Below are 26,662 nucleotides of genomic sequence, written 5' to 3' on the forward strand. Positions count from 1 at the left end.
CCATACGTTTGTGGGTCCATTTCTGGGTTCTCTATTCTGTTCCATTGATCTGTGTGTCTGTTCTTGTGCCACAATTCCTTCCAAAATTCTTAGCGGAGTGTTACCCTCATCTTCCTCTGGATATCTGTGGCATGCACATCTAAAGCCATTCTCTAAATAGATCAGGTCAGAGCATAGGACAGTGGGACTCCCTGTCACTGGATGAGGACTATGCGTCTACTGGGACCTTCACTGGCGAACACTGAGTTTGCAGTCAGTTACAATTTCAGATTTTTTTTTTCATGTGAACTGCTACTACAACAGGCCTCCTATCTCTGGTATTTGTGAAAAATTAATTTCTTAAAATCTAAATGTAAAACATCTATATTCTCTTTGTTACACTTTTTCATATTGGTTTGGGACGACATTTCAGTCATGGGAGTTCCTTTGAATAAACATTAGATTTGTGCTTTTTGTGAATGTATTCTTTGGCTCCTTTATGACTACTGAAGTTGTTTATGAGGGAGTAAGACAGGACCATACCAAAGGCAGAGCCCTGTAGCACACCTCCAGAGACCTCAGTCCTCAAGTGAGCCAGCTTTTAGGTCATTTCCATAAACATCTAACACTCCTTTGCTGTACATGACAATCACAGGCTTTGGTAAATGCCTCTTTCTCAGTTCTAAGTTCCCAGGGCCAATTTCTTTACACCATCTTCTGCCATGTATATCGTTTCCTCTCTGTGCTCTAGTTGATTGTCCTGGGACTTATACCCCTCTTGTTTGGGCTCCATTTCCATTTAAATTGGAGTTAGCCTAACTTTTGCTTTGAAAAGGTTTTTTTCCACTCACCTTTCATCAAGAAATTTTACTGAATATCATGTCATCTGTCCACACAGCTTGATTTATTCTGGACTATAACCTTCAGTCATCTATCCAGGCTTTTTTCCACCATATTCGTTAAACATCTACTATATGTTTTGTGTTTTTCTGTATACTGGGGATAGGGCAGTGAAAAACAGGGTCAAAGCCCTGTTTCCACGTGACAATTTGTGAAAAAGACACAATGCATTCATAAACATGATGACTTGTGATGGCAATGGGGGCTGGAAAGCCAACAGAAAGTAACTTGGAACAAGGGCAGAGGCCTAGGGGCCAGGTTAGGTCCCAACAAAGAGGTGGCACTGAGCAAAGACCAGACTTACAAGAAGTCAGCCATTCCAGGAAGAGGTAGTAGCAGCAACAAAGATCTGGAAGAAAGTGGCACATCTTTCAATATCTTTGAGATATTGAAAACAGACCCAGGAAATGGGGGGGGGGGGCGGTGAGGTCAAAAAAACACTGATTGACAGGTATATTTGCTTTTCAAAATTAATTAATTAATTAATTAATTAATTTAGAGAGAGAGAGCAGGCGCAAGCAGGGGGAAGGGCAGAGGGACAGAGAGATGATCTTTTTTAAAAAAATTTTTTGGGGGGCGGGGCACCTGGGTGGCTGAGTCGGTTAAGTGTCCAACTTTTGCTCAGGTCATGATCTCACGGTTTGAGAGTTCGAGCCCCATGTTGGGCTCTGTGCTGATGGCTTGGAGACTGGAGCCTGCTTCAGATTCTGAGTCTCCCTCTCTCTCTGTTCCTCCCCCGCTTGCACTCTGTCTCTCAAAAATAAAGATAAAAAAAATTTAAAAAAAAATAAAAAATTTTTTAACATTTATTCATACCTTTGAGAGACAGAGAGAGACAGAACATTAGTGGGGGAAAGGCAGAGAGAAAGGGAGACAGAGAATCCAAAGTAGGTTCTAGGCTCTGAGCTGTCAGCACAGAGCCTGGCACAGTGCTCGAACCCATGAACTGAGAGATCATGACCTGAGTCGAAGTTGGGCGCTTAACCGACTGAGCCACCCAGCCGCTCCAGAGAAAGAGAATCTTAAGCAGGCTCCACACTCAGTGCAGAGCTTGACACAGGGGTTGATCCCAGGACCCCAGGATCATGACCTGAGCAGAAATCAAGAATTGGATGTTCAACCAACTGAGCCACCCAGGCGCCCTGACAGGTATACTTCTAAGAGAAAATTAATTTTATGAATATTTCTGCTATCCTGGTAAGGGGAACTGAACTTACATGAAGAAGGAGAACTACTGGAGTGTTCCTGGCATTAAACATCTTAGCAGATGACTGTTTTTTTAAATAATGATGACATTTGGCCCTCTAGTGGATAAAGTTATGTTACACAGCTGACATTTTAACACTAGGTTTGTGCCATTATTTGTCAGAAAATAAAAGGACTAGAAGAAATTTTCATAGGTTATTGTATCTGTGTCTCTAATCTCAATCGTTAAGATGCCCAAGAGATGAAAATGTAGCTAATGCAGAATTTCTCAGGAGCATCTAGACACCTGCAGCCACAGCCCAGGGGCCAAAATTATTCATTGTCATGAAATTGCTGTGTCTCACCTAAAGCTGTCACACCATTTATAGGAAAACATTATTTGCAGAGTGATTTTGAGTCATTCTGCTTGTTTTAACAAGTTAAAAATAAGTTATTGAAATAAGTTTAATAATTCCTTAGGTAGATAGTAATTCTCACATTTCTCTTTTAAAATAAATACAGCTCTTGGTATGCAAAAATTAACTTTTTAAGTTTAAAATGTTTCCATGCTCATGGAATACTGTAAATTTTGTTGATGTCTTTAAAGGTTGATTATCTAAAACAAAATATCCAGAGAGCACAATAACATGGAAATAATTTACTTGTAAGAACCACATTTAACATATTCACAAAACACTGTTGTGAGACTTATAACTCCATCAAGCTTCATGTTGATTAAAAGTATAACAGTTTGCTCTAATTACAGTTTCTTTTTATTTTTTGTAATGTTTATTTATTTTTGAGAGACAGAGAGAGCACACACTTGGGGAAGGGGCAAAGGGAGAAGAGGGAGAGAGAGAGAGAGAGAGAGAGAGAGAGAGAGAGAGAGAACCCCAAGCAGGCTCCTCACTGTTAGCAAAGAGCCCTACATGGGGCTCAATCTCACCAACTGTAAGATCATGACCTGAGTGGAAATCAAGAGTCGGATGCTTAACCAACTGAGTCACCCAGTCACCCCACAGTTTTTTAAATTGAATGGCCAAACAAGCTAATTCAATATTAGCTTTTTGAAAAGAGGGAGGGGGGAAAATCAAGATTTTTGCGGGAGTGCTGGATGATCAATGATCAGCTTGTTTGAAGGTCAAGTGTAAGAGTAACTCCCTTCTACTTTCAGGATGTGGGGCAGGAGGAATAATTCAAGTGCAGGTGAAGGGTCATGAGGAAAACCCCATGGAGGACTGATGCTTCTTACTGTTGTAGGTCAAGCTGGGGCAGGAAGACTCGGTGGGAAGTAATGCTGGCAGCACCCAAGATGAGAGGCATGAAGACGTCTTCTTGTTAGGAAGAGCTCCCTTTCGCCCACCAGCATTGAGACCTCAGATTGGGAGAAAGAAGCGTGCACACAGCATTGGAGAAATCTGTGTGAACACTTGGGGAAGCTCTCCTTTCAAACACAAACCGAGGAAGGAGTCCCTTGCATTCTACGTGGAGAGGGCACTTGTAGTCTGATGGACTTTGATTGACTTTCAATGACAGTGTTCTTCTTATAATGCCTTCTATCAGTCCATCTTGTTTTGAGCATCTGATTTTCACTTTTTTCAGTTCCTTTTCTAGAAAGTCTACTTTGCTTTGGAGCATAGATTTGGGAGCACTGAGCTTTTCATACAGTGACTTGGCATTTCAGATGACTTTACTCAAGTCTGGTGGTCTTTACAGGTGAGTCTTCATACTCTTTCATAAGAATGCCAAATTTGTGGATTCGTTTATACTTATTCCAATGAATGCAGCACATGTTTCCCCACTCAAGCCCGGCTTTTATCTGACCGGAAACTTCTGCACAAAATGAAAAAGACTGTAAAAATTTCAGCTACTACTGCATGGTACTACCAACTTGGGCAGACAGCTCAGAGCACAGGGGCTGGCCTCGCCTTCAGGCAACCCCACCACAGCCTGGCAAAGCCCCTACAGGACTAGCCTCAATGTCTCCTCCAGCCCGCTGGGGACTGACTCCTTACAGTGGTTGCTGGGGCTGTGTCTATCAGAGAGTGCTCCAGCACGGGACCACTTGTCACATAGCACAAGGGACAAATCTCATGGGAGAAGAGTCGGCATGAAAACAACCTCACCTGCGCCTGTCCCTGCCCAGGACTCCTTTATCTTTTGCTCATACGTTCTACTCCTTTCTCAATATAACTCTGTAATTATAAATCCAGCGACTTGTCAGGCATTTGGAGGTACATTAGTCTGTTAGATCACCTGACATTATTTTGTCTATAGTAAAATATAATGCACGGATCATAAGGATAATTGAAAAGTTAATTATAAGGCATGTACCCAAGTAACCCAGGTCAAAAAATCAAATACTCTTCCCTCCAAGTGGCCCCTCCAGATAACAGCCCCCACTTCCCCTAATAGGTAACAACTCTTCTGACTTTTGAAATCATTTTCCTTGCTTTTCTCTAAAGCAGTACAATTTGCTTTAAGCTTGATTTTGAGATTTATATAAGTGAAATAATGTTGAAATGTAATCTTTTGAAACATTTTTTAATGTTTATATATTTTTAAGGCAGAGAGAGAGATAGAGCTCAAGCAGGGAAGAGGCAGAGAGAGAGAGGGAGACACAGAATCTGAAGCAGGCTCCAGGCTCTGAGCTGTCAGCACAGAGCCTGGGTTGGGGCTCAAACTCACAAACCATAAAATTGTGACCTGAATCGAAGTTGGATGATTAATTGACTGAGTCACCCAGGTGCCCCTTGAAATGTAGTCTTTTTGAATTGATCTTCTTTTGCTCAACTTATGTTTTGGAATTTTATCCCTGTTGTGAACCCAGTAATAATTTCACATCCCACTGGATGGACATATCAGTTCTTGTATCTATTCTTGTACTATTGATCTTTGTAGCTCACCAGTAAAGCTACTTGAACACTCCTGTACATGTCTTTGATGTAAATGTGAACAAATTTCCCTAGGAGAAGGAAGAATTGCCAGGTCAACATTCTTAAATAACATTGAACTATTTTCCAAAGTACTTTTATCAGTTCATAATCCCCCAAGGAGTGAGAGGATTCCAGTGGCTCTATATACTTGCCCATACTTGGAATTGTTAGAATTAAAAATTTTTGTCAATATAAGGTATTTCACTAAAATTTGTATTTAACACCTTTTTATGCATTATAAACCATTTGGATTTTTCTCTTTGAAAGGGCTTATTCAAATTATTTGCCTTTTTAAAAGTTTTTATTGTGATCTGTATAAGTTATACACATGCACACACACACAGACAACAGTCTTTGCTTGATTTAAAAATATTTTTTTAATGTTTTATTTATTTTTGAGACAGAGAGAGAAAGAGAATGAGTGAGGGAGGATGAGAGAGAGAGGGAGACACAGAATCTGAAGCAGGCTCCAGGCTCTGAGGTGTCAGCACGGAGTCCAATGCGGGGCTCGAACTCACAAACTGTGAGATCATGACCTGAGCTGAAGTTGGACGCTTAACCAACCTAGCCACCCAGGCACCCCTTTGCTTGATTTTTTGATGGTGCTTTAAGTGGTATTTTTCTTTTAGTTTCATTTCCTGTCTGTTGCTAGTCAATAGAAATACTGATATTTTAGTCATTGTCTTGCTAAACATGCTTGGTAAATCTAAGTATACAGCTGAATAAAATGACTAGTGCACTTATCAGAATGGCCATATATAAAACACTGCCCCTAAAGGATTTAGGATATCTTTTCTTATAATCCACAGGAATATTTACAAAAATTGGCCATATCCTGGACTATGAAGCAAGTCTCAAAACACTTCTGAAGATTAAAATAATACAGAGATCATGTTCTCTAATCACACTACAATTAACCTAGGAGTCAATAACATAGACAATTAGTTCTCAAACATCTACTGGTGCTGCTTTGAGATTTTCTCATGGGTTTTATGAACGTGGCTGTGGATCTTTGAAAAATTTATACTGCATCTCGTTTATTGTGCACCTTGAACCAGTGGTTGATGTGTTCCCACATGACAGCATAGACGGGAAGGGCTTTTTACCTGGATTTGGAGAGTTGTGTGGTTGCTGGATGTGGGAGAACAGGAAGGGCATGCGGCTTACAGCTCATCCCTTGGGCACAAGCCACTGATCACAGTTAGGGGGTGGACACGCTGGATGACATGGCAGCCAGTGTCAAGCTGATTGATCCTGTGGCAGGGGAGAAAGGGGAGACAGGAAATAAGATAATCACTAACATCCAACATTTTTCATTACTACTTTTTAGTTTTTATTCAAGTATAACATACGTGCAGAAAAGCACAAAAATTATGTGTACAACTCAATGTATTATCACAAAATGAATACATCTGTGTAACCACTACCCATGTCAAGAAATGCCACATTATCAGCACCCCAGAACCCTCCCCACCTTGTGCAGCTCCCACTCACCACCCTTGTGTTAAACATGAAACTGGGATTTGTTTTTGTCAGTTATGGTAAGACCACTGGTATGGAAATGAGAATCATGAAGGAAATTTATACTCACAGATCCCTAGAAATAAAAGGCAAACCAGGCTACACCACGCCAGACCTTGTAGGACCTGGGCCAGGAGGCAGAAGGCGAGAGGGCAGAGCATGGCCCAGAGCCTTTATAGGGGTTCTCACGGGAAGGAACGGGCAAGGCAAGGTAGGTACTCTAAGTAAACTTAAGGATTGGGTAATTTAAATCATTTTGCTGGGCTCTGGGCTATTTAGGTGGTTTCTAGCTATCTGGTACCTGGCCCTGGGGTGATTTAGGGCAGGGTGATTTAGGGCAGGGGGAGCCCTGGCTTGGGGTGTGGGAGTTTGATAAAAAAAGATAGATGAGAGTATGGTCACCCAACTGGTTGGTTTGTATGCCAAAGTTTCACTCTCAGGGTAATCATTCCCAATCTCTAGAAATTAGCTAGCCTTGGTGGGGGCAGTCTTTCCAGGATCAGGGCCTCAAATGCCAGAGCACCAAGAATACAGAAAATAAGAAAAATATAGTCAATATAATACTCCTTCCTCCCCAGAGAGAGCATCTTTCCTGACTTCAAACACCATGAGTTAGTTCTGCCTGTTTTTGAATTTTTCATAACTGGAACCATATAGCTTATACTCCTTTGTTCAACAGTGTATGGGGGAGATTCAGTCATGTTGTTGTGTATTGCTGTAGTGTATTCATTTCCACATGTAGTGTATACATGTAGTGTATTATTCTGTCGTGTTAATTAATCTAGTTTTCTGGGGCACCTGGGTGGCTCAGTTGGTTGCAGGTCAACTTTGGCTCAGGTCATGATCTCAAGGGTTCATGAGTTTGAGTCCTGCATCGAGCCCCACATCAGGCTCTGTGCTGACAATGCAGAGCTTGCTTGGGATTCTCTCTCTCTCTCTCTCTCTCTCTCTCTCTTTCTGCCCCTTCCCCACTCGTGCTTTCTCTCTCTCAAAAAGAAATAAATAAGCTTAAAAAAATTACCTCTTCTTCTGTTGATGGGCATTTAGGTGGTTTCCAGTTTGGGTCTAACATAAATAATGTTGCTATAAACATTCTTGTACATATTTCCGGGTGCACGTGCTCACAGCACATTTTCACTGGGTATATTCCTGGGGGTGAAATTGCTGGATCACAGTTAGGGTAAACGTGTTTGAGGTTTAGTAGAAATGGCAAATATTGTCCAAACTGGCTATACCATCAGAGTGTATGAGAGTATCTCTGCATGAACTTTGGTAGTGGCCATACAGTTAAAAGCCACAAGTAGAACACTCCAGTGTTATTCAACAGAATAGTTACTTTGTCTTGATCTTAGATAGTAAATGTATTGATTTAGGAATGGTTTCCTTTTATATTTGACCCAGATTACTAACTCCAGGTAAGTACAAATGCAAAATACCAGGAGAAAAAAAAAAAATTCAGAACACTTTTTTTTGTTTGTTTATGTGTCTCTGATTGTCATTTAACACATTTTCAGTGAAGTTTTGCACTCTTGACTATCTCACATTGACCTCTTAGCAGAAGCTAATAAGTGGTTCTTTAAATCTGTATGAAATGATGGACAGGTTACCAGATGTGATCAAATCATTTCAACGTAATTGTGGCTGGTTTCAATAAATGTTGGTTTCTTTATTCTAATAAACTATAAAGCACTCTACAATCTTAGTTTTTAAATTCTCGCTGCTTTTTTATTACTAGGGAGAGTATTTTTATTACTCATTACTGTAATACAGTGATTTCTTTGTTCCTTTTCATTATAAATAAGTTCTCACAGTTGAAAAAAATCTATAAATCCATTCACACTATATTGTCCATACTAAATAAAACAATAGGATTTTTCCTCTGCCCCCTTTTCATGTTGAGATTTGCCAAAAAAAAAGAACACAAAAAACAAACAAATAAAAAACAAACAAACAAACAAACAAAAAAAACAGGGGAGAAGTTCCATGATGCAGAATTATTTCATACCCTCAATACTATAAATTTTGGTGAAACTACATACCCAGATCTTTAAAGGGAGAAACAAAAGCCCCACAGAAATAGTTATTGCCTTTACTATTCAACCATAGCCATCCATTCTGTTTTAACAGTCCAGGAAGAAAAATTGATGAGTCTACGCTTTAGCATAGTGGCTAAGAAATACTTCATTCAAACAGATGTGAGTTGTCATTATGTGTGAGATGTGAGCTGACTCAGTTGGTGTAGTCATCACCTGTAAGGAAGTATTGGGGCTGAGTTTTCACTTTGGTACTAGAAAGACAGTGACATCAAGGATGCTGTTTGGAGCTGTTTCTGTTTTCTCTTATCCCGGAGGCCCCCTTTTTCCCTTAGGCAAGAGTTCCCAAATTTGTTCTCCACACCAAAAAATAAATACAAACAAATAACCTCAGAGTTTGGAGTATATCATACATAGATGGGACTCAAAAATTTGCCCTCTAAGAGGTGACACATTATAATCATCTCAGTCATTCATATTTTAGTAAGAAATGGCCCATCAGATCCTTGCCAGGGATCTGAGATTGCCTAGAACTCAGAGAGATGCTGATTCCCTGGGGAGGACACTGCTCCTGGCGCGGAGGCCACACTCACCTCAGCCTCTATGGAAGCACACAGACTCCTAGGACGTCATCTGGGGTAAGAGCCAACGCCCTGCCCACCCCGGCGGCACTCCCCTTCCGCAACTATAAAGGCCTTTGGCCGCGGCGCTTCTTCCTACACCTCGCGCCCCACTTCCCGGAGCCCGTCCAGTGCGGAGCCGGTAAGACCAGGGCCAGGGGCACGCGCAATGGGGAGGTGGCCGGGCGGGACAGGCCAGCCCGGGGCTCCGAAGGGCCCGGAGCTCTGGATGGCTGGTGATCTCCGCAGGCTCCGCCCGTCCGCGCCGACCGCTGCCGGCGCGGCATTCCTGCGCCACGGTCGCCACCGCCCCCAGCCGTGCGCTCCGCCCCCGGGCGCCCCCGATCACCCTCCACCGCGGCCGGGCTTCCAGGCCAGGCGGGCCAGCTGGAGACTGAGGTCGGGCTTGTCCGCAGAACAGTAGCCTGAGATCAGAATGTTTTCCTTCCTGTTCTCTTTTTTTCCCTGATCTGTTTGTGACAGTTTCCAGGCGGCCCGGGCTGGTGCTCGTTTCTGGCTTCTCCTTTCTGCGGATGGAGGAGGGGAAAGGAGACCAGTGCGATCCTAGAGATTCTTTATCAACTACAAAAATGTAGTTAGTGACTTACACGCTAAGCAGCCGGCACAGCTAGTAGTCTTCCCTGCCTATATGCGGGGACATTGAGGCTCTGATAGAAGTCACGATGGTTAAGTGGGTGGCTGGTCCCAGAGGTCAGGTGCACCTACTTGTGCGCTGCCTCGCAGGAGTAGCCTGTCACCTTGTCCCTGTCGGGCTGCCTTGCCTAACTTGGACCTGCGTTGGGGTTTTCAACTCCCACATCCTACACTAGCTATGAGACTTGGGATTCTTAACCTCTGGAAACGTTAGACTGAATCTCAATAATGAGGACAATTATATCTCCTTTAGTGGAATTTGCTATAGTGCATAGGTAGGTAGTTATGATTTTCTAATTAGAAACATTCTTATTTCAGGTAAATATGGGCGGTGGATTCATTGCCCAAAGGAATGAGAGGCTTGAACCAAAGGAGCATGGAAATGTGTGTGCTCCTAAACTTAGGAAAGGCCCAGAGTGGGCCCCTCCTCAGGCTCACCAGTCTGCAAGCTCAGAGCCTTTTAGGGTAGCCTGGGTCCCGATCCTGTGTCCCTGCTGAGTCCCTGGCCAGTCATCCCTAGTCCTGCATTTGTGCACATGCTCTCCTGAAAATAGAGAGAGAGATAGAGAAAATGCAAGTTTCATGGCGGTTGGCACAAGCTGAGGAGGACATGGGGAAATGCGGTTGCCTAATTTGCTGGTGTGGGCAGTGGGCAACTTGGGGCCTCTGTTTTGTGTTGCAGTCTTCACCATGGAGCAGCTGAGCACAGCAAACACCCAGTTTGCGGTGGACATGTTTCACGCTATGAATGAGGACAGTCCTACTGGGAATATATTCTTCTCTCCCTTAAGCATTTCATCAGCATTGGCCATGATCTTTCTGGGGACTCAAGGTGCTACTGCAGTACAGGTGTCCAAGGTCAGCAGAAACACCCAAAGACAACCTGCTTTTCCTTCCATCTCCCTGCTGATGGCTAGTCTCTACTGAAAAGTGCCTTTGAGTTCTTACAGTGTGTTTTTAAAACTGTACTTCTGTGTTCCACAACTATACATTGTGAGGTCAGAATATCAGAAGAATCCCCAAGAACAATCCATTTGTATGCAGGCTTTCATTCACAATCGGGTCCTTACAGAGCACCTGCTATATGCCAGCTACCGGTTTTTGTTTGGCTGAGGGAACAGCAGCGAAGAAAGCCAACAAAGCCCCTGCAGTGTGCCCCTTGTAGTCCAGTGGGCTTTCCTGTAAGCCATCGCATCTCTTCCTGAACTAGGATTTACCAGTTTCTGCCTCGCATGTGATGCCCTGCTCCTCATAAGTAATGTCTATTATGTAACATTACTTTCCAGCATAATGACACATGGGAAACACACATAGTGAAGTTGGCAGTGGTCAGCTTTTGAGGGGACAAGGCAACTGTGTGATTCTGTATTCCCTCTGCCTAGCTCCGTGCCTGGCACCAAGTGTGGCTCACTGGGCTGTGACGTGGCTGTGTGAGAGGGAGGGCCCTGCAGGGAGAGAGAAGTGAAGCGTAGCAGCTGTTAAGGGCAGGTCACTAGCACAGCAGGAGAAGCAGCTGCAGTGACTCGCCCTCCTCCTGTCCTTAGTGCGTGGGGAGGGCACTTCTGTACTAGATAGTCTTTTTTTTTTTTTTTTTTTTTTTTTTAATTTTTTTTTTCAACGTTTTTTATTTATTTTTGGGACAGAGAGAGACAGAGCATGAACGGGGGAGGGGCAGAGAGAGAGGGAGACACAGAATCGGAAACAGGCTCCAGGCTCCGAGCCATCGGCCCAGAGCCTGACGCGGGGCTCGAACTCACGGACCGCGAGATCGTGACCTGGCTGAAGTCGGAGGCTTAACCGACTGCGCCACCCAGGCGCCCCTGTACTAGATAGTCTTTAATTCTGAGAGGGGAACTCTGGCTTTGTTCGGAACCTAGGGAAAAGGAGTGCTGAAAGTGGTCTTTCTAACATACCAGTCACAAAGTGCACAGCACCTGCAGCTAGGGACAGTCCAGCCCTGGATTCAAGCTGACGGATCTGTTCCAGCTACAAAGCTTCTATTGCTGTACTTTATGGAGAACCAGTCATCTTTATCAGTGCAGATATGACAGCATTTAAAAATTTTCAAAAATCCACTTTTTTTTTTTTACCCCCTGGTACTAATTGTTAGTTGCTCTCACAGGGTAATATCAGCTTCATTTTGAGGCTTTCCAGGGATTTTATGACTTCAGTAAATAATAGTTTTAAGCGCCACCCCCCCCATTTCAATTGAAGCAGATTGAGCATAGCAACTATGCAAACATTCCATATCTTGGTGAGTGAATGCACTTTGTACACCGTATAGGTTTGTTCTTTGTGTCTTAAGAGCAAGGAGCCAGCCCAGGCCTCATAAAACCATAAAGGGACTTTTGATCTGTAACTGATACATGAGGGATTAAACTTTTGCCAAATGTTAAGTTTAAAGAAGTTATTTTTAAATAAGTGAGTTACTGATGCTAATGGTATAAGAAAAAAAAATCCCTCTATCTGTAATATCTTTGTGTTCCTGCATAGGTAATGATTCTTATTTTTACTGTTTATTTCTGAGAAATTTCAGTGAAATTATATTAGATTCAGAATAAGACATAAACAAACCATTTAGAATTTTCTTTGGATAAAAAAGCAGACTTGTATAAATATTTAGGTTATTAACCCCTCATATTGCAGAGCTATAATTTTAACAAAAAGTGATTTAAAAGCAGTTTCTAGTGTTGTAATTATTGTGTCTCACAAAGCTGTACATTTTGGATTCTCTATTATTTGTTTTCCAATGAGAAATTAATAAAATATTGGGCTGGGGATCATGAATAATCAGTAATAAAAACCCATAAATTTAATATGATGGAAGCAAATGCCAAGGAATCACTTTATAATTTCAAACCAAATGGTTATAGAAAGAATGTTTTCTTTATTTTAGGCTCTTCATTTTGATACAGTTGAGGAGATTCATTCAAGATTTCAGAGTCTGAATGCCGATATCAACAAACGCGGAGCCTCCTATATTCTGAAACTTGCTAATAGGTTGTATGGAGACAAGAACTATAATTTCCTCCCTGTGAGTACTTTGCACTTCATGTTCAAAAGCTTACTAGACAGGGGCACCTGGGTGGCTCAGTTGGTTGAGTGTCCAACTCTTGATTTCAGCTCAGGTCATGATCCCAGGGTTGTGGGATCAAGCCCCATGTCCAGCTCTGTGTTGAGCTTGGAACCTGCTTAAGATTTTCCCCTGCCCCCACCTCTATCTCTGCCCTTCTCCCCCACTCTCCCTTGCTCATGCATGCTCTCTCTCTCTAAAATTAAAAAAAAAATTTTTTTTTTAGAGAGAGAGAGAGAGAGAGAGAGACAGCTCGAGCAGGGGAGGGGCAGAGAAAGGGAGACACAGAGTCCAAAGCAGGCTCCAGGCACTGAGCTGTCAGCACAGAGCCCATTGTGGGAGTGGAACTGACAAGCCGTGAGATCAGGACCTAAGTTGAAGTTGGATGCTTAACTAACTGAGCCACCTAGGTGCCCCCCATCTCTAAAATTAAAAAAAAAAAACAAAACACAAAAAAAACAATAAAACACTCACTAGACAATGCAGATTTTTTTCTAGCATAACCAAGTTCATAGAAATCAGTTTTAATTGTTATAAAAATCCAGAAAAATGGTACAGAATGAAAATATATGACAGTCAGAATTCTTATTAATCCACGTGGTTTCATTTTATAGTCTTCACAGTGAAAAGATTGATCCTGGCTGTTTTACTAAACCATGAATTCCACAATTCATTTCCAAGTACAATCAGTATGTTCTTATTTATGAAAATGTTAGCCAAGGTTGGAAAAGAATTGGTAAATTTTATACAATACCGAAACTACTGAACAGCAGTACTACAGTACTTAAAAACTATGGTACTTAAAAATAGTTAAGATGGTAAACTTAATGTTATGTGTTTTTTTACCATAATGAAAAAATATAAAGTTAGAATTTTTTTGTTACAATGAAATTTATACATTTTTTTTGTTACAGTGAAATTTTAGGAAACAAACATTTCCTGTTTTTGTTTTTTTAAACAGGAATTCTTAGCTTCGACTCAGAAAATGTATGGTGCTGAATTGGCCAGTGTAGATTTTCAGCAAGCCTCTGAAGAAGCAAGGAAGGTGATTAATGAGTGGGTCAAAGGGCAGACAGAAGGTGAGAGACCGGGCAGAACCTAATCATTCTCCTCCTGCCAGCTTCCCCACCTGCATCTGATTCCCCCTTCTTTTTTCCTGTTCCCTCATCCTGACTCTGGGAATCTAGGAGTTCATCCTGGGAATGAGCTCTGCACTGCCCAGTTGGACAGCGTTTGGGTGTAGAAATTCTTCCAAGAGGAAACTTCAACATGATTTAACTGAAATAGCTAAATACATTTCCCCCCATATGTTCCCAAAGCTACATTTTAAAATTAAAACTCACATTGTAGAATAAAAGGAATAAAAAAATTTGAGGAAAATCCAGCCTGGCCCCAATTATTTAATATATATATGGAAAGAAATATCCTAATACTTGTGAATGAATATTCACAAGCTGCTGTGGTCATAAATAATTTTTGTGAACTTCTTGTTAGTTTTTGTGAACTTAGAATCAGGGATGGTAGCTGGGACTGTCTGGTACAACTCTCTCTAGTCTAGTCATGGAAGGAGTCAGGGCACCGAACACTTGTCTTCCATACGAAGAACTGTTCATGGCCATGCGGTGGTCAAGGTGGATCCTGTGTTTCAGTGGAGTAGCTGTCCTACCTTTTGGATATTTATTAAAATCTTGTGTTTTGTTGTGTGTGTGTGTGTGTGTGTGTGTGTGTGTGAGAGAGAGAGAGAGAGAGAGAGAGAGAGAGAGAGAAGGCTTCTGCTTAGTGGATTTGAAAAAGTGATTTACTAGTGACTCAAAATATTTTCATCAAGGATTTTTTTTTTCCTGAAAAAGAATGGCCATTCACAAAATCAGCCTCATTGTTTACCACAAACTCCAGAAAATGAGAATTTTCTTGTTTTGGCCCTTTACCCCTTTATTTGGCATATTTAAAGTGCAAACATGTTAGTAGGATTTTCCTAACTTAATACCATGTTAAAGGAAAATTAAGTACAGAATATGCTTTTGAATTGCATTTCAGGGAGGATCAAATGTCAGTTCCAATTTGGAATTCGGATATGTGGATCTTTTTTAAAAGTTAACTTTATCATTTTAGGGAAAATCCTGGAACTATTGGCTCCAGGTGTGGTTGACAGCATGACTAAGCTTGTGCTAGTGAATGCCATCTATTTCAAAGGGAACTGGGAGGAGGAGTTCATTAAGGAAGCCACTGACAATAAGCCCTTCCGCTTGAATAAGGTAAAGTGATGTAACTGGCTCAAATTCCTCTTTGCTCTAAGGATATGCAGATAAAAAGTGAGTGATTTTTTTTTTCAACTGTCCAGAAAGAGACAAAAATGGTGAAAATGATGTATCAAAAGAAGAGATTTCCATATGGCTACATTGAGGACCTTAAGTGCCGCGTGCTAGAACTGCCTTACCGAGGCAAGGAACTCAGCATGATTATCCTGCTGCCAGATGACATTGAGGATGAGTCCACAGGTCTCAAGAAGGTAACCATTCCCAGCTTCATGCTTCACGTGTCCTGATGTATCGATTCTGCCTTGTGTGGTCGTGGGTGCTCACGCTGGCAGTAGGTGCTTGTTATGTGTTTACTGATGTGACTTTTCTTTCCAATGTTCTGTCATTCCTTTGTAAAGTAGCTTATGGACGTTACTACTCGAGCCCTAAGTTTCAATTTTCAGCTACTGTCAGTGAACAGGTGTGGTGGAGAACATCTAAAGATTTATATTAAATGTAACATGGGCCAGTGGCAACTCATGGCAACTCTCCTAAAAGAACTTTAGGGGAAAGGGCAATGTAATGAAAGTTGTTTTTTGAAACAAATTTTTGAAAATTAAAAATCCCAGGGGTGCCTGGGGCGGCTTAGTTGGGCAAGTATCTGACTTCGGCTCAGGTCACGATCTCGCAGTTCCTGAGTTCGAGCCCTGCGATGGGCTCTGTGCTGACAGCTCAGAGCCTGGAGTCAGCTTAGGATTCTGTGACTCCCTCTCTCTTTCTTCCCTTCCCCTGCTCATGCTCTGTCTCTGTCTCTCAAAAAATAAATAAATGTTAAAATTTTTTTTTTAATTTGAAACCCCAAAACATTATACTACATAGTTTCATCATGTGCTATAAAACCCTATTACACTGCTCATTCTTGCTGCAATTCATATAGATTGTGAATTAAATTTCCAATAGCTACACAGCAGAAAAAAACTCATGTGACATGTTGGCTTCAGTGCTAAGCCTGTGTTCTAATATGAACTTTGTATGTGATTCCTATTCTGTGTCATTTAAAGGCTATGCCATCTTATGTCAGGACTCAGAATAGGCAAAACTGTTAAGAGTATGGTTTTCTTCAGCGTCTCTAGGCTGCTGTGTGGTTTTTCTCTACCCTATCCCTGATCAAACTTGCTTTCAGGAAGAGATGTAATATTAGCCATTTCCAAGTATAGAGTATGTATTAGAATCAACGTGTTCTTTTTTTCAGTTGTATCTCCATATTCGTCTCTTTCTCTGATTATATAAAAAAGAGTCTCTAGCCTCATGAAAGAAATAATCAGCATCATTAGAACAAGTGGGTAATGGTTCTGTTCTAGCCCAATAGTAGTAATTATAACAGTAATGAAAATAGCTGTCTTTTATACTATGTGCCAAGCACTTTATGTATATTAACTAATTTAATACTCACACAGTGCTGTAGGTAGGTACTATTGTTACTCCTTTTTAAATGAGGAACTAGGTCTTTTTCTATTTTTACTTAGGAACGAAATCTATTAGAGATTACTTCAACTCTATGAGGTTCACAGATAACCTCTGTGATCAATGGGATTCAGAATAAGTAGAAGAAAGCTTTAAAATCTTCCCTTATACCACTTAACTGATTAGGGTAACACAGCCATCATGGCCTATAACAGTAAGCTGGTGTGGTAGGAGCTTAGTAATTCCTGGGTGGATGGATGGGTGGGAAGGTAAGTGTATGGGTAGGTAGATAGATGGATACTTGATGGACCCAATGTCCATAGTTCCTGTACTTGGGCGCTTGATGGCCTGGAACACAGCTCTGTTATATTATCAATAACCACTGAAAGAAATGAAATCTTTCAAATGGAATCTGTTTCAGCACAAGACATGGAGGAGACTGATGAGCAACTGATAAAATGGGTCCATTCATTCTAATAATGCTTTATTAGTTTACTTATCTAAAACCCTTTTCACCTCTTCTTTTTACTGTTCTCATTCCAGATTGAGGAACAATTGACTTCGGAAAAACTGCGTGGGTGGACCAAAGCTGAGAATCTGGATCGCATTGAAGTCAAAGTCTACTTGCCCAGGTTCAAGCTGGAAGAGAGCTACGACCTTAACTCCCACCTATCCCGCCTGGGTGTAAAGGATCTTTTTAGTAGCAGCAAGGCTGATCTGTCCGGCATGTCAGGAGCTAGAGATCTTTTCATATCAAAAATTGTCCATAAGTCCTTTGTGGAAGTCAATGAGGAGGGCACAGAGGCGGCGGCTGCCACAGCAGGCGTTGCCACCTTTGCCATGCTGATGCCCGAGGAGGAATTTGTTGCCGACCATCCATTCATTTTCTTTATTAAGCATAATCCCTCTGCTAACATCCTGTTCTTGGGCAGATTGTCTTCCCCTTAGAAACTGGAAATACAAGGTCATGCTTAGAGCTTTATTACCTGCACTTTCAATGGTGACAATTTTCATATATCTTTACCAATAAAACTACCATCTGAAAAAAGATCTTTAATTTCCTTTGTAAGTTCAGCTCTGTTGGCTGTTTACATACACCCATGAAATGTGTAGATTCTTGACAACATAGTAGTCTATGAACTTGCTATGTTCTCCTGATGGCCAAAGGAAACATGATAATACTATAATTTAGTTTACAGACAGAATTTTGGAAGCCGAAATAGACGTTGATTGTAGAAGGGAGGCTAAAAAACAGATATTCAATTGAAATATAGGAGGGCATCTCAATTAAGAGTCTGGGTTGTAAAGACAAACTTGCCTTGGCCAATATTTCTAATCCCTTGTTCTATAAGATTAGTATTTTTTAATTGTTCTTATTCTTTCAAACTATTAAAGAGTCACTGGTGATAGCCTGCCTTCCCTTTTTTTGTTGCCCTTTCTCCTCCCTAATATGGTGTTTGTGTGGGATCACATGGAGTCAAGGAGTGGGTGTCTTCTCATAAAAGATTCCAAGAAATGACAAAAAAGAATAATGTAGTGGCAGAGACTGTTAAGCAAAGAGGGGGTACAAAGATCTCACTTGTTAACCATCTTCGTGCATGTTTTCTGATAAAAGTCCTTCGTTTCCATCATGTGATACATGTTTTTATGGCAATGGGGTGCCTTTATGCAATGCTGTGGTGTGGAGTTTGGAGAGGGTCTGATCAATATACATGTACTCCTTGGGATAAGGCTTGAAATGATACATTTTCTTGCTCCCGCGAAACCAGTGGGCTGGTTAATAAACTTTCCTAAGATTCTGCAAGCCAGACTGATCTCAGTTCGCTTGTTCACTCTGATCTTAGACAAGCCAAGAATAAAACAGAATTCTTGGCCTTACAGTACTGATGTCCGTGATGGCAAGAAGTGAGAACACAGAATAAAAACAACATCTTAGCAAATCTGTTGTCAGCAAGCTTTCCCTCCTTCATTTCTTCTTACAGAAGGAAATAAGGTAAAAACTCTAAAGTCTGTGCATTGTCTGGGAAGAGAATAAACGTACAGTTACAGCTACAGTCTATTTTAATGAGTTTAGGGTGCATGTTGTACAGTCTGAAGTGACCACTGGAAGAATAGTAAAAGGGTTTATAACTTTCAAAATAAACCAAAGAGAAAAAGGGAATAACAAAAAATGATCAATCCAAAAAAGAGGAAAGAAAGAAGAGAGGAATGCAAAGCACGCATGACAGATACCAAGATGGTATATTAAACTCCCAAGTATTTAAGTAATGACTTAAAATGCAAAATTGGCTAAAAATGTTCCAGTTACAAGACAAAGGTGGTCAGGCTAGACTGGAAAAATACCATATGGTGTTTACAGAAAATATGTTTATAACATAAAAATAGAGTTTGGGGCACCTGGGTGGCTCAGTCATTTAAGCATCTGACTCTTGATTTTGTCTCAGGTCATGATGTGACAGTCATGGTATCAAGCCCTGTGCTGGGCATGGAGCCTGCTTAATATTCTCTCTCTCTCTCTCTCTCTCTCTCTCTTTCTCTCTTTCTCTCCCCACCCCCCATCATGCTCTCGCTCTCAAAAAAATTGAGTTTGAAAGAAAATGAATGGAAAAGATATATACGGTGCAAATACCATAGAAGTAGATATAGCTATAAATATTTTTGGTGAAATATGGTGAGTGGTTCTCATATTTACCTGACAATGTAAGAGGCCAAGAATATCCAACACATTCTTGAAAACCAGGAGAGAGGATATACTTAATTGAATCATGACTTATTCTAATCACTATCAATTCCCTCTTTTATTCTCAAAATTTAATCAATTTGGATACTAAGTCATATGGTCATTACATTTATGACAAATGTAGCACCTCAAAGTTGGGAGTGAAGGGAGAAAATTTTCAAAAAATTGTTCCGGAATAGTAGGAAAAAATGGAAAACAATTCAAATTGATTCAAAAATTAACACCAGCGGGACTTCACTATGAAAGCAAAATAATAAAGCTTTTAATTTTTAAAAATGTCTTATTTATTTTTGAGAGAGAGAGAGAGTGCAAGCAGGTGATGGGAAGAGAGAGAGGGAGACACAGAATCCAAAGCAGGCTCCAGGCTCTGAGCTAACAGCACAGAGCCCGATGTGGGGCTTAAACCCACAAACTGTGAGATCATAACTTGAGCTGAAGTCGGACGCTCAACTGACTGAGCCACCCAGGCACCCCAACAATAAAGCTTTTAGAAAGTAATATACAAATATATTTTCATGAACTTGTGATTTCTTTATAGGACACACACACTTTTTTGTTAAATTTATTTCTAGGCATTTGGACATTTTTTTTTTTAATGATAAATTGAGCCAAGTGAAAATTAAGAACTTTAGTTCTGTAACACACACCATTAAGAGAAAGAGAATGTAAGCCTCGGGATAGTCAATATAGGCCAGTGCCCTAGGAGGGTAACATCTGAGTATTGGTCTGAGAGAATGTCCCCAAAGGCAGGGTTTCCAAGTCTGAAGGCTTTCCTCCTTATCTCCCAGGCTAGAACTAAAAAAAATTATATATGATTAGGGCAGCCACACTCTGTGAAGGTACAGCTTTGGAGAACTGGCTCCCAAATATCTTCAGAGTTTTTTTTTTTTTTTTTAATTTTTGTTGTTTATTTTTGAGAGAGAGAGTGTGTGTGTGTGAGGAGGGGAGGGACACAGAGAGAGGGAGACACAGAATCCAAAGCAGGGTCCAGGCTCCAAGCTGTCAACACAGAACCCGACGTGTGGCTGGAACTCAAGAGCCATGAGATCATGACCTGAGGTGAATTCAGATGCTTAACCTACTGAGCCACTCAGGCGCCCCTCTTCAGAGCTTTTATGTATCAGAAACCCTGTCTGAGATTATCCAAAGAAAGTGGCAGCCCATCCCAAAGAGAAAAAGAAGGGGAATTTGTTGGGCATTACAAAATCAAGAGGGGTTTTAACATCATCAAAAGTCAAATTGCTTATTTTATTTCTGCATTGGTCTGTTTCTTTAAAAAGAATACTGCCATGTTCTTGCCATGCTAAATACTTGCTCACTCAGAAATAAATCATAAGATTGTAACCTAGAATTCTCTGACCGTAATTATTCTTCCAGTTTAGATCCAGGAGAGACTCACTCAAAGTTCATGAGAAATGACGCCGGGACACCCTGGTGCTTCATACATGACATTTGTACTAACACCAACCTCGTGAGGAGGATGTTACTGTCTTTATTCTACAGAAAAGAAGAGGAATAGTTATCATGGCTCAAAGCTCTGCAGTGCAGAGATCACCCTGATTCATCATGAGCTGAAAAGTCCCTGAGCGTCACCACTGAGTCCCATCCAGAGGAATGACAAATGCATTGTAAGTGAGTCTTAGAGACTCTGCCCTTCAATATTAATGTTACACTTCCACTCTCAGCTGCCAATCTCAGCCACTGAAAATGAAATCTTCAATAATTTTACAATATCACATAAACTTGCCCTGGAAAAGGCAGAATATAACCCAGAATTGCTTGGAAATAGGAGGTAAAGAGCATTTCAGTAGGTCCTGAAGAGTTGCCATTTTTCCTGAAGAGTTGCGCAAATTCAGCTCCCTGTTCCCCTCCAATGTCACCGCCAAGAGCTGAGATCGCTGCAGAAAATGATACATCAGTTTGGGGATAAGAAATACACTGGAGGAAGAATTTGAGAGGACTAAAGAAGGATCTGTTACATTTCAACCTTGGAGAGGTGGATGGTTCAGAAACATGCACAGATGATAAAGTATAAAAGCATTCCTTCATCCAAATGCTCAGGCTTCTAATTACATATAGAGAATTCGACACCAGACACTCAGTGGCTGCTGTGACAGGGGCCCCATCCATAGAGTGTGAGTAGAGTGGTGTGGAATGAATGAATCAGTTCAAAATTATACAGCCGAAGAATAATTTGTAGTGCGAAAGCACACGTGTGCCCCGGAACAAAGGTGATTTTCTAGTACACTGGAGGGACAATTAAAAAAAAAAAAAAAAAGCAATGACTAGCAAGAACGAGAGGATGTTACTGAAAGAGGTTTTCAAAGAGTTCTTGCACCAGTTCTTCCTTCATTTTGTAACCATGTTGTAACAAATCTTGATAAGACATTTTGCTTCCTGCAGATAAGTAAGGTTTCCCTGTAAATTAACAATTTAAATGTGTTATCATTGTAAAATATTTTAAAACGTCAGTTTCAAAGACTGAACATGCACTGCATAGATTCTATGCAAAATTTGGTACATTAGCTGAAATATTTAGGAAATTGATAAGATTTTTCACCTGGTTTTCTGGTTAATCCAGAAACCTTTTCCTTTCCTTTCCTTTCCTTTCCTTTCCTTTCCTTTCCTTCCCTTCCCTTCCCTTCCCTTCCCTTTCCTTTCCTTTCCTTTCTTTTCTTTTCCTTTTAAGAGGTGGGAGGGACAGAAAGAGAGAGAGAGAGAGAGAGAGAGAGAGAGAGAGAGAGAGAGAATATTAAGCTCCACACTCAGTGCAGAGCCTGACACAGGGCTCAATCCCATGACCCTGGGATCATGACTTGAGCCCAAATCGAGTTGGACGCTCAGTCGACTGAGCCACCCAGGTACCCCATCCCAGATATTTTCTATCAAGGCAAAATAAGAGATATTTAAAATTTTCAGTTGCTTTCACATGGCATAATATATTATGGTAAGGACTTCTGTGTTTTTAAAACTCATTAATTTCTTGCTGTAAGTCATGTCCTACATTACTTGCTGAACTGCTTTGAAAAAAATTCATGTTTTTTGATCATTGTGGTTTTTTTTAAGTAAAAATATATTAATTCTAGAAAAATTGTTAGTCTAGAACAGGTAAGGTTCTTCATATTCAAGGCTCACAATCTTCCACTGAACCATGACAATAGCATGAAATATCTCTTAAGAGTGTTCAAATCAATTCTCTTTATTCAATTTCAAATTCACTTATTTTTCTAATTAAGTTGCTTTCTCCCTATATTATGTGCTAAGCTCTGGACTCGGCTCTAAGGATGCAACAATGGACAGTGATCCCCGCCCTAAGGTAGTTTATGTCTAGTTCATAAAATCGTTCTCCAGTAACTAATTTGGTTAACTGACCCATTGGATAGCAATGGTACCAAATTGGTTGCTGGCACCTTAATCCTGTGCTTTTGTTCATATCTTTCCCTTTATTGTAACGCAAGGGGTTGTCTTCAGTATCGAGTGCCAACATTTTGGGAAGCTTTTTCTTCTACATTATTTAGTAAACTGGCAATTAGCTGGCCTGTGCTTATCTTGTTATCAGTGTGTGCATTCTGGTATCTACTCCCCCTTCTGGATATACTCACCCCTGGGTGTACTGTTGAGTTGGGAGTCCCCAGGGCACAGCTAATCCAGAAGCAGGATTAGGTGTTTCCCTTGCAAAGGGAAGAATATGAACAAAGGCATAAGTGTAAGAAAGCAAAATAAGGATGGTGTGATTGGAGATTAATCAATAAAAGGAAGAGCAGGGAGGTTGTGGCTAGAGAGTGGAGGACCTGGGTCATGCAAAGCACTGAAGGCAAGGGGACCTGGGGATTTTTGTCTTTCGTTTTATTAAAAAATGTTTATTTATTTATTTTTTTTTGAGAGAGAGACAGAGACAGAGACAGAGCACAAATGGGGAAGGGACAGAGAAAGAGGGAGACACAGAATCTGAAGCAGGCTCCAGGCTCTGAGCTGTCAGCACAGAGCCTGATGCAGGGCTTGAACTCACCAAGCGAACCGTGAGATCATGATCTGAACTGAAGTTGGATGCTTAACCGACTGAGTCACCCAGGTGACCCCTGGGGATTTTTATCTTAAGGACACTTACTCCATTCTCCCTACTATGTCACATACCCTGTTTTAGGCCCTGAAGTGCAGACACTAGTGTGGGGCTTGAACTCACGAAGCTGTGAGATCATGACCTGAGCTGAAACCAAGAGTTGGATGCTTAACCAACTGAGCCACCCAGGCATCCTTGTCATTGAGGTATTTTAAAGCAGATAGGCCACGAAAAACATTTTCTCTGTCTGGCATGTTGAGGACACATTGGGAGGTAGCCAGGAGTGGGAGTCTGAGAGTTACTTAGGGTCTCTTCCAGTAGTGAGGGATGAGAGTGGCTTCAACCAGGGGCCAGAGAGGATGGATATCAAGAGATGGATTTGAGGAATCAAATCGGAAGCAGCACTTAGCTGGAGGTAAATTGTGGAGGGTGAAAGAAAATGAATTATTAAAGTTTTCACCCAGCTTTCTAGCAACTGGGTGAACAAACAGAAGTGAGAAGACAGAGGAAGAGGAGGTCTGGTGAGAAAGCTGGGAGACTAGTCATGGATGTCCAATCCACAGTTGCCATAGATGAGGCTGCCTGGTGTGAAGTGAATGGAGAGGAGAGGGTCCAGGGGGAAAAATCCAGAGATACTGACGTTCAGGTCCAGCCAGCAAGTGAAGACTAACAAAAGATGCCTTAAGAGAAGGAGCTTACGAGATTGGAAAGAACAGGAGAGGGAGTGGTCAGCAGACCCACAGGATGGGAGAGTTTCAAGGAGGCGGAAGTGGGCAAACGGCATCAAATTCAGGGTAGGTCAGGTGAGGTAAGGACTCAACTGCCCTTTTGATTAGCAACATGGAAGTCACCGGGGACCTTAGCATGGGATGACCTTACACAGTGGTGACAATGGAAGTCAAATGGAAGTGGGTCAAGGACTAAGCAGCACAATTTTGGCTGCAAGACAGTGGCTACAACATAGATTTTTTTCTTATTAATCAATCTTACTGAAGCATAATTTATATACAATTACCCATTAAAGCATAAGATTCAAGGAATTTTGACAACTGTATATACACATGAAACCACCATCCCTATGAATAGATAGAACACTCTGTCACCCCAGGCATCCACTGATTTTTTTTTTTATGTCACTATAGATTACTTTTGTCTGTTCTAGAATTTAATATAAATGGAATCATACAGGAGGTGTTTTGTGTGTTTGACTTTCCACCTGGCATGATTTTGGGATTTAGCCATGTTGTTACATGTATCACTTCATTCCCTTTTAATGCCAACCAGTATTTCATTGTATAGATATACCACAATTTAATTGCCACCCATTTTTTCTTAATGGACATAACTAAGTTGCATCTATGCCCTGAAAGCAAGAACAATTCAGCATCAGATAACCCAGTAATACATGTCATAATGACTCAACTATTTATCACAAGAAGAAAAACAATATAATGAAAAATGAAATGAAAATAAGAATAAACAATATGAGAAAACCTACAAGAATCCCAAGAAGAAAAAATATATACTTATTTTGTAAATAGCAAAAAAGCATTTAGTAACATTTAACATCCTAACTTGATAAGAAATTTATACCAGAAACCTACAACGTCATGCATAGTGGTAAAATATTATAAGGAGTTCCATTAAATTCAAGACCAAAGCAAGGATACCTATCATTACCAACGTTATCACCCATTTTCCTAAATATTCCAGATGGTGCAATGGGTCAAGAAGGAGAATTAAAATATGAATAGTAGAAAAAGAGAAAAAAATATCTAGAAAACTAGAGACTCAGTTAGCAAACCATTATAACTTATTAGTTATAATGAGGCCGACAGGGTAGCAAGATTCTGGGTAAATTTACAAAAATTAATACATTTCTTTTTAACCACAATAGCACGTTAGAAATTGTAATAAAAATCTTATTTACCATATCAACAAAATTACAAAATATCTAGAAATTCATAGAGGTGCAAGAGTAGAAAGGAAACTTGAGTGAAAGATGGGAAAATGATGACTTATAGCAACTATATTATGAGACAGAATCAATATGGGAAATGCACTAATTCCCCCCAATTAATCCATAATTCTTAGGTAATTCCAATCAAAACCCCAATTTGGTGAACTAATTTTAAGTGTTACCTGGAGGAGTAAATGAGTAAAACAAGAAAAATATTTTTGAAAAGAGGGAAAAGCAAGAAAAAAACCAGACCTACAGTAATGAAAACAGTGAGGCTCTGGTTCAGAAATAGACAAATAAACCAACAGAATGAAACAGTGTCTAATAATAAATCTGTGAGAATATGTGGGAGTTTGTTCTATGATTAACAGAGAACAGAGAATCAAGAGAAAGGATGAACTAAATGGGTGTTGGGGCAATTGGCTGACCTTTGGGAAAAAATACATCTCCACTTCACAGGCTGAATGAATTTAAGACAGATTTAAGGGCTAAAATTAAAAAATAAAGCTATAAAATAAGAAGACAAAGTTATAGAAGTGCTGGAATAAAACATGAGAGAGCATATTTAAAATCCTTGAGTGAGAAAAGACTTCTTAAGACAAAAGATCCAGAAGCCATAAAATAGGAATTTACAAATTTGATTTCATAATTTTTTTTCTTCCTGTAGAAAATATTTGCAACATATGTAACAAAGGCATAATATCTCTAAGATGTGTACCATGAGAGGTAGTTACTGTGTTCGGGCATCAGGGACAGAGGCTGGGTGGATGACCTGTCAGGTACCATTGGCCCTGTTGTCTTATGATTCTATAGGGACTAGAAAGCTCCCTGACCAGGACTCAAATGGAAAGTCCTCTGTCCTCATGACCATTCAGCAGGTGAAAAATGAGCACCAAGTATGTGCCTTTTATTAGATATGTAAGATAAAAAGATAAGTAAGACAAAATGCTTCTTTTGGAAGGTGACTGTCTATTTCAGAGGACAAGTACCAGAACCCAATTACCACAGTAAAGCATGAGAGGTGCAGGAGAGAGAGGGAGGGGCATGGCATTTTCAAAGAAAGAAGTGACTCATTTTGCCCCAGGGCAGTGGTGAGAGGGTGAGGGGAGGCCAGTTAATCCTGGAACTGGGTGACTTATGCATACATTACCATTCAGTTCTCTTTTTGATAACATTTTTTTGTATGTGTAATCATTGCAACCATCAAATTTCCTACCTAGGGATCACCTTTATTTGACTTTATAAAACTTATAAAACTCTTTGAAAAGTCTATATTTTGATAAATGACATTTGCTAAGAA

General features: G+C 40.6%; 1 protein-coding gene and 1 long non-coding RNA gene across 2 annotated transcripts; one reads left to right on the top strand and one right to left on the bottom strand.

The window, feature by feature from the left end:
- Positions 1–2,589: 2,589 nt before the first annotated feature.
- On the bottom strand, positions 2,590–9,235 carry LOC132666817 (uncharacterized). The gene is made up of 3 exons (XR_009604860.2): positions 9,148–9,235; positions 6,107–6,254; positions 2,590–3,897 (listed from the first exon to the last, which is right to left on the bottom strand). It is a non-coding gene; the product is annotated as an uncharacterized LOC132666817 (long non-coding RNA).
- On the top strand, positions 9,211–18,011 carry SERPINB1 (serpin family B member 1). Its single transcript, XM_060614949.3, has 7 exons — positions 9,211–9,316; positions 10,511–10,686; positions 12,725–12,862; positions 13,863–13,980; positions 15,014–15,156; positions 15,243–15,410; positions 17,146–18,011. The coding sequence occupies exons 2-7, from the start codon at positions 10,519–10,521 to the stop codon at positions 17,548–17,550; spliced, it is 1,140 nt and encodes a 379-aa protein (XP_060470932.1). The 5' UTR covers positions 9,211–9,316; positions 10,511–10,518; the 3' UTR covers positions 17,551–18,011.
- Positions 18,012–26,662: the final 8,651 nt, after the last annotated feature.

The sequence above is a fragment of the Panthera onca genome, chromosome B2 (assembly GCF_046562875.1).
Source record: "Panthera onca isolate mPanOnc1 chromosome B2, mPanOnc1 haplotype 2, whole genome shotgun sequence".
NCBI lineage: Eukaryota > Metazoa > Chordata > Mammalia > Carnivora > Felidae > Panthera > Panthera onca.

Excerpts from the sequence above, each read along its gene's own strand:
- SERPINB1 (XM_060614949.3), top strand. The coding sequence starts at position 10,519 with ATGGAGCAGCTGAGCACAGCAAACACCCAGTTTGCGGTGGACATGTTT. Across the intron at positions 13,981-15,013 it reads GGTCAAAGGGCAGACAGAAG|GGAAAATCCTGGAACTATTG; the intron begins GTGAGAGACCGG and ends TTATCATTTTAG. Across the intron at positions 15,411-17,145 it reads AGTCCACAGGTCTCAAGAAG|ATTGAGGAACAATTGACTTC; the intron begins GTAACCATTCCC and ends TTCTCATTCCAG.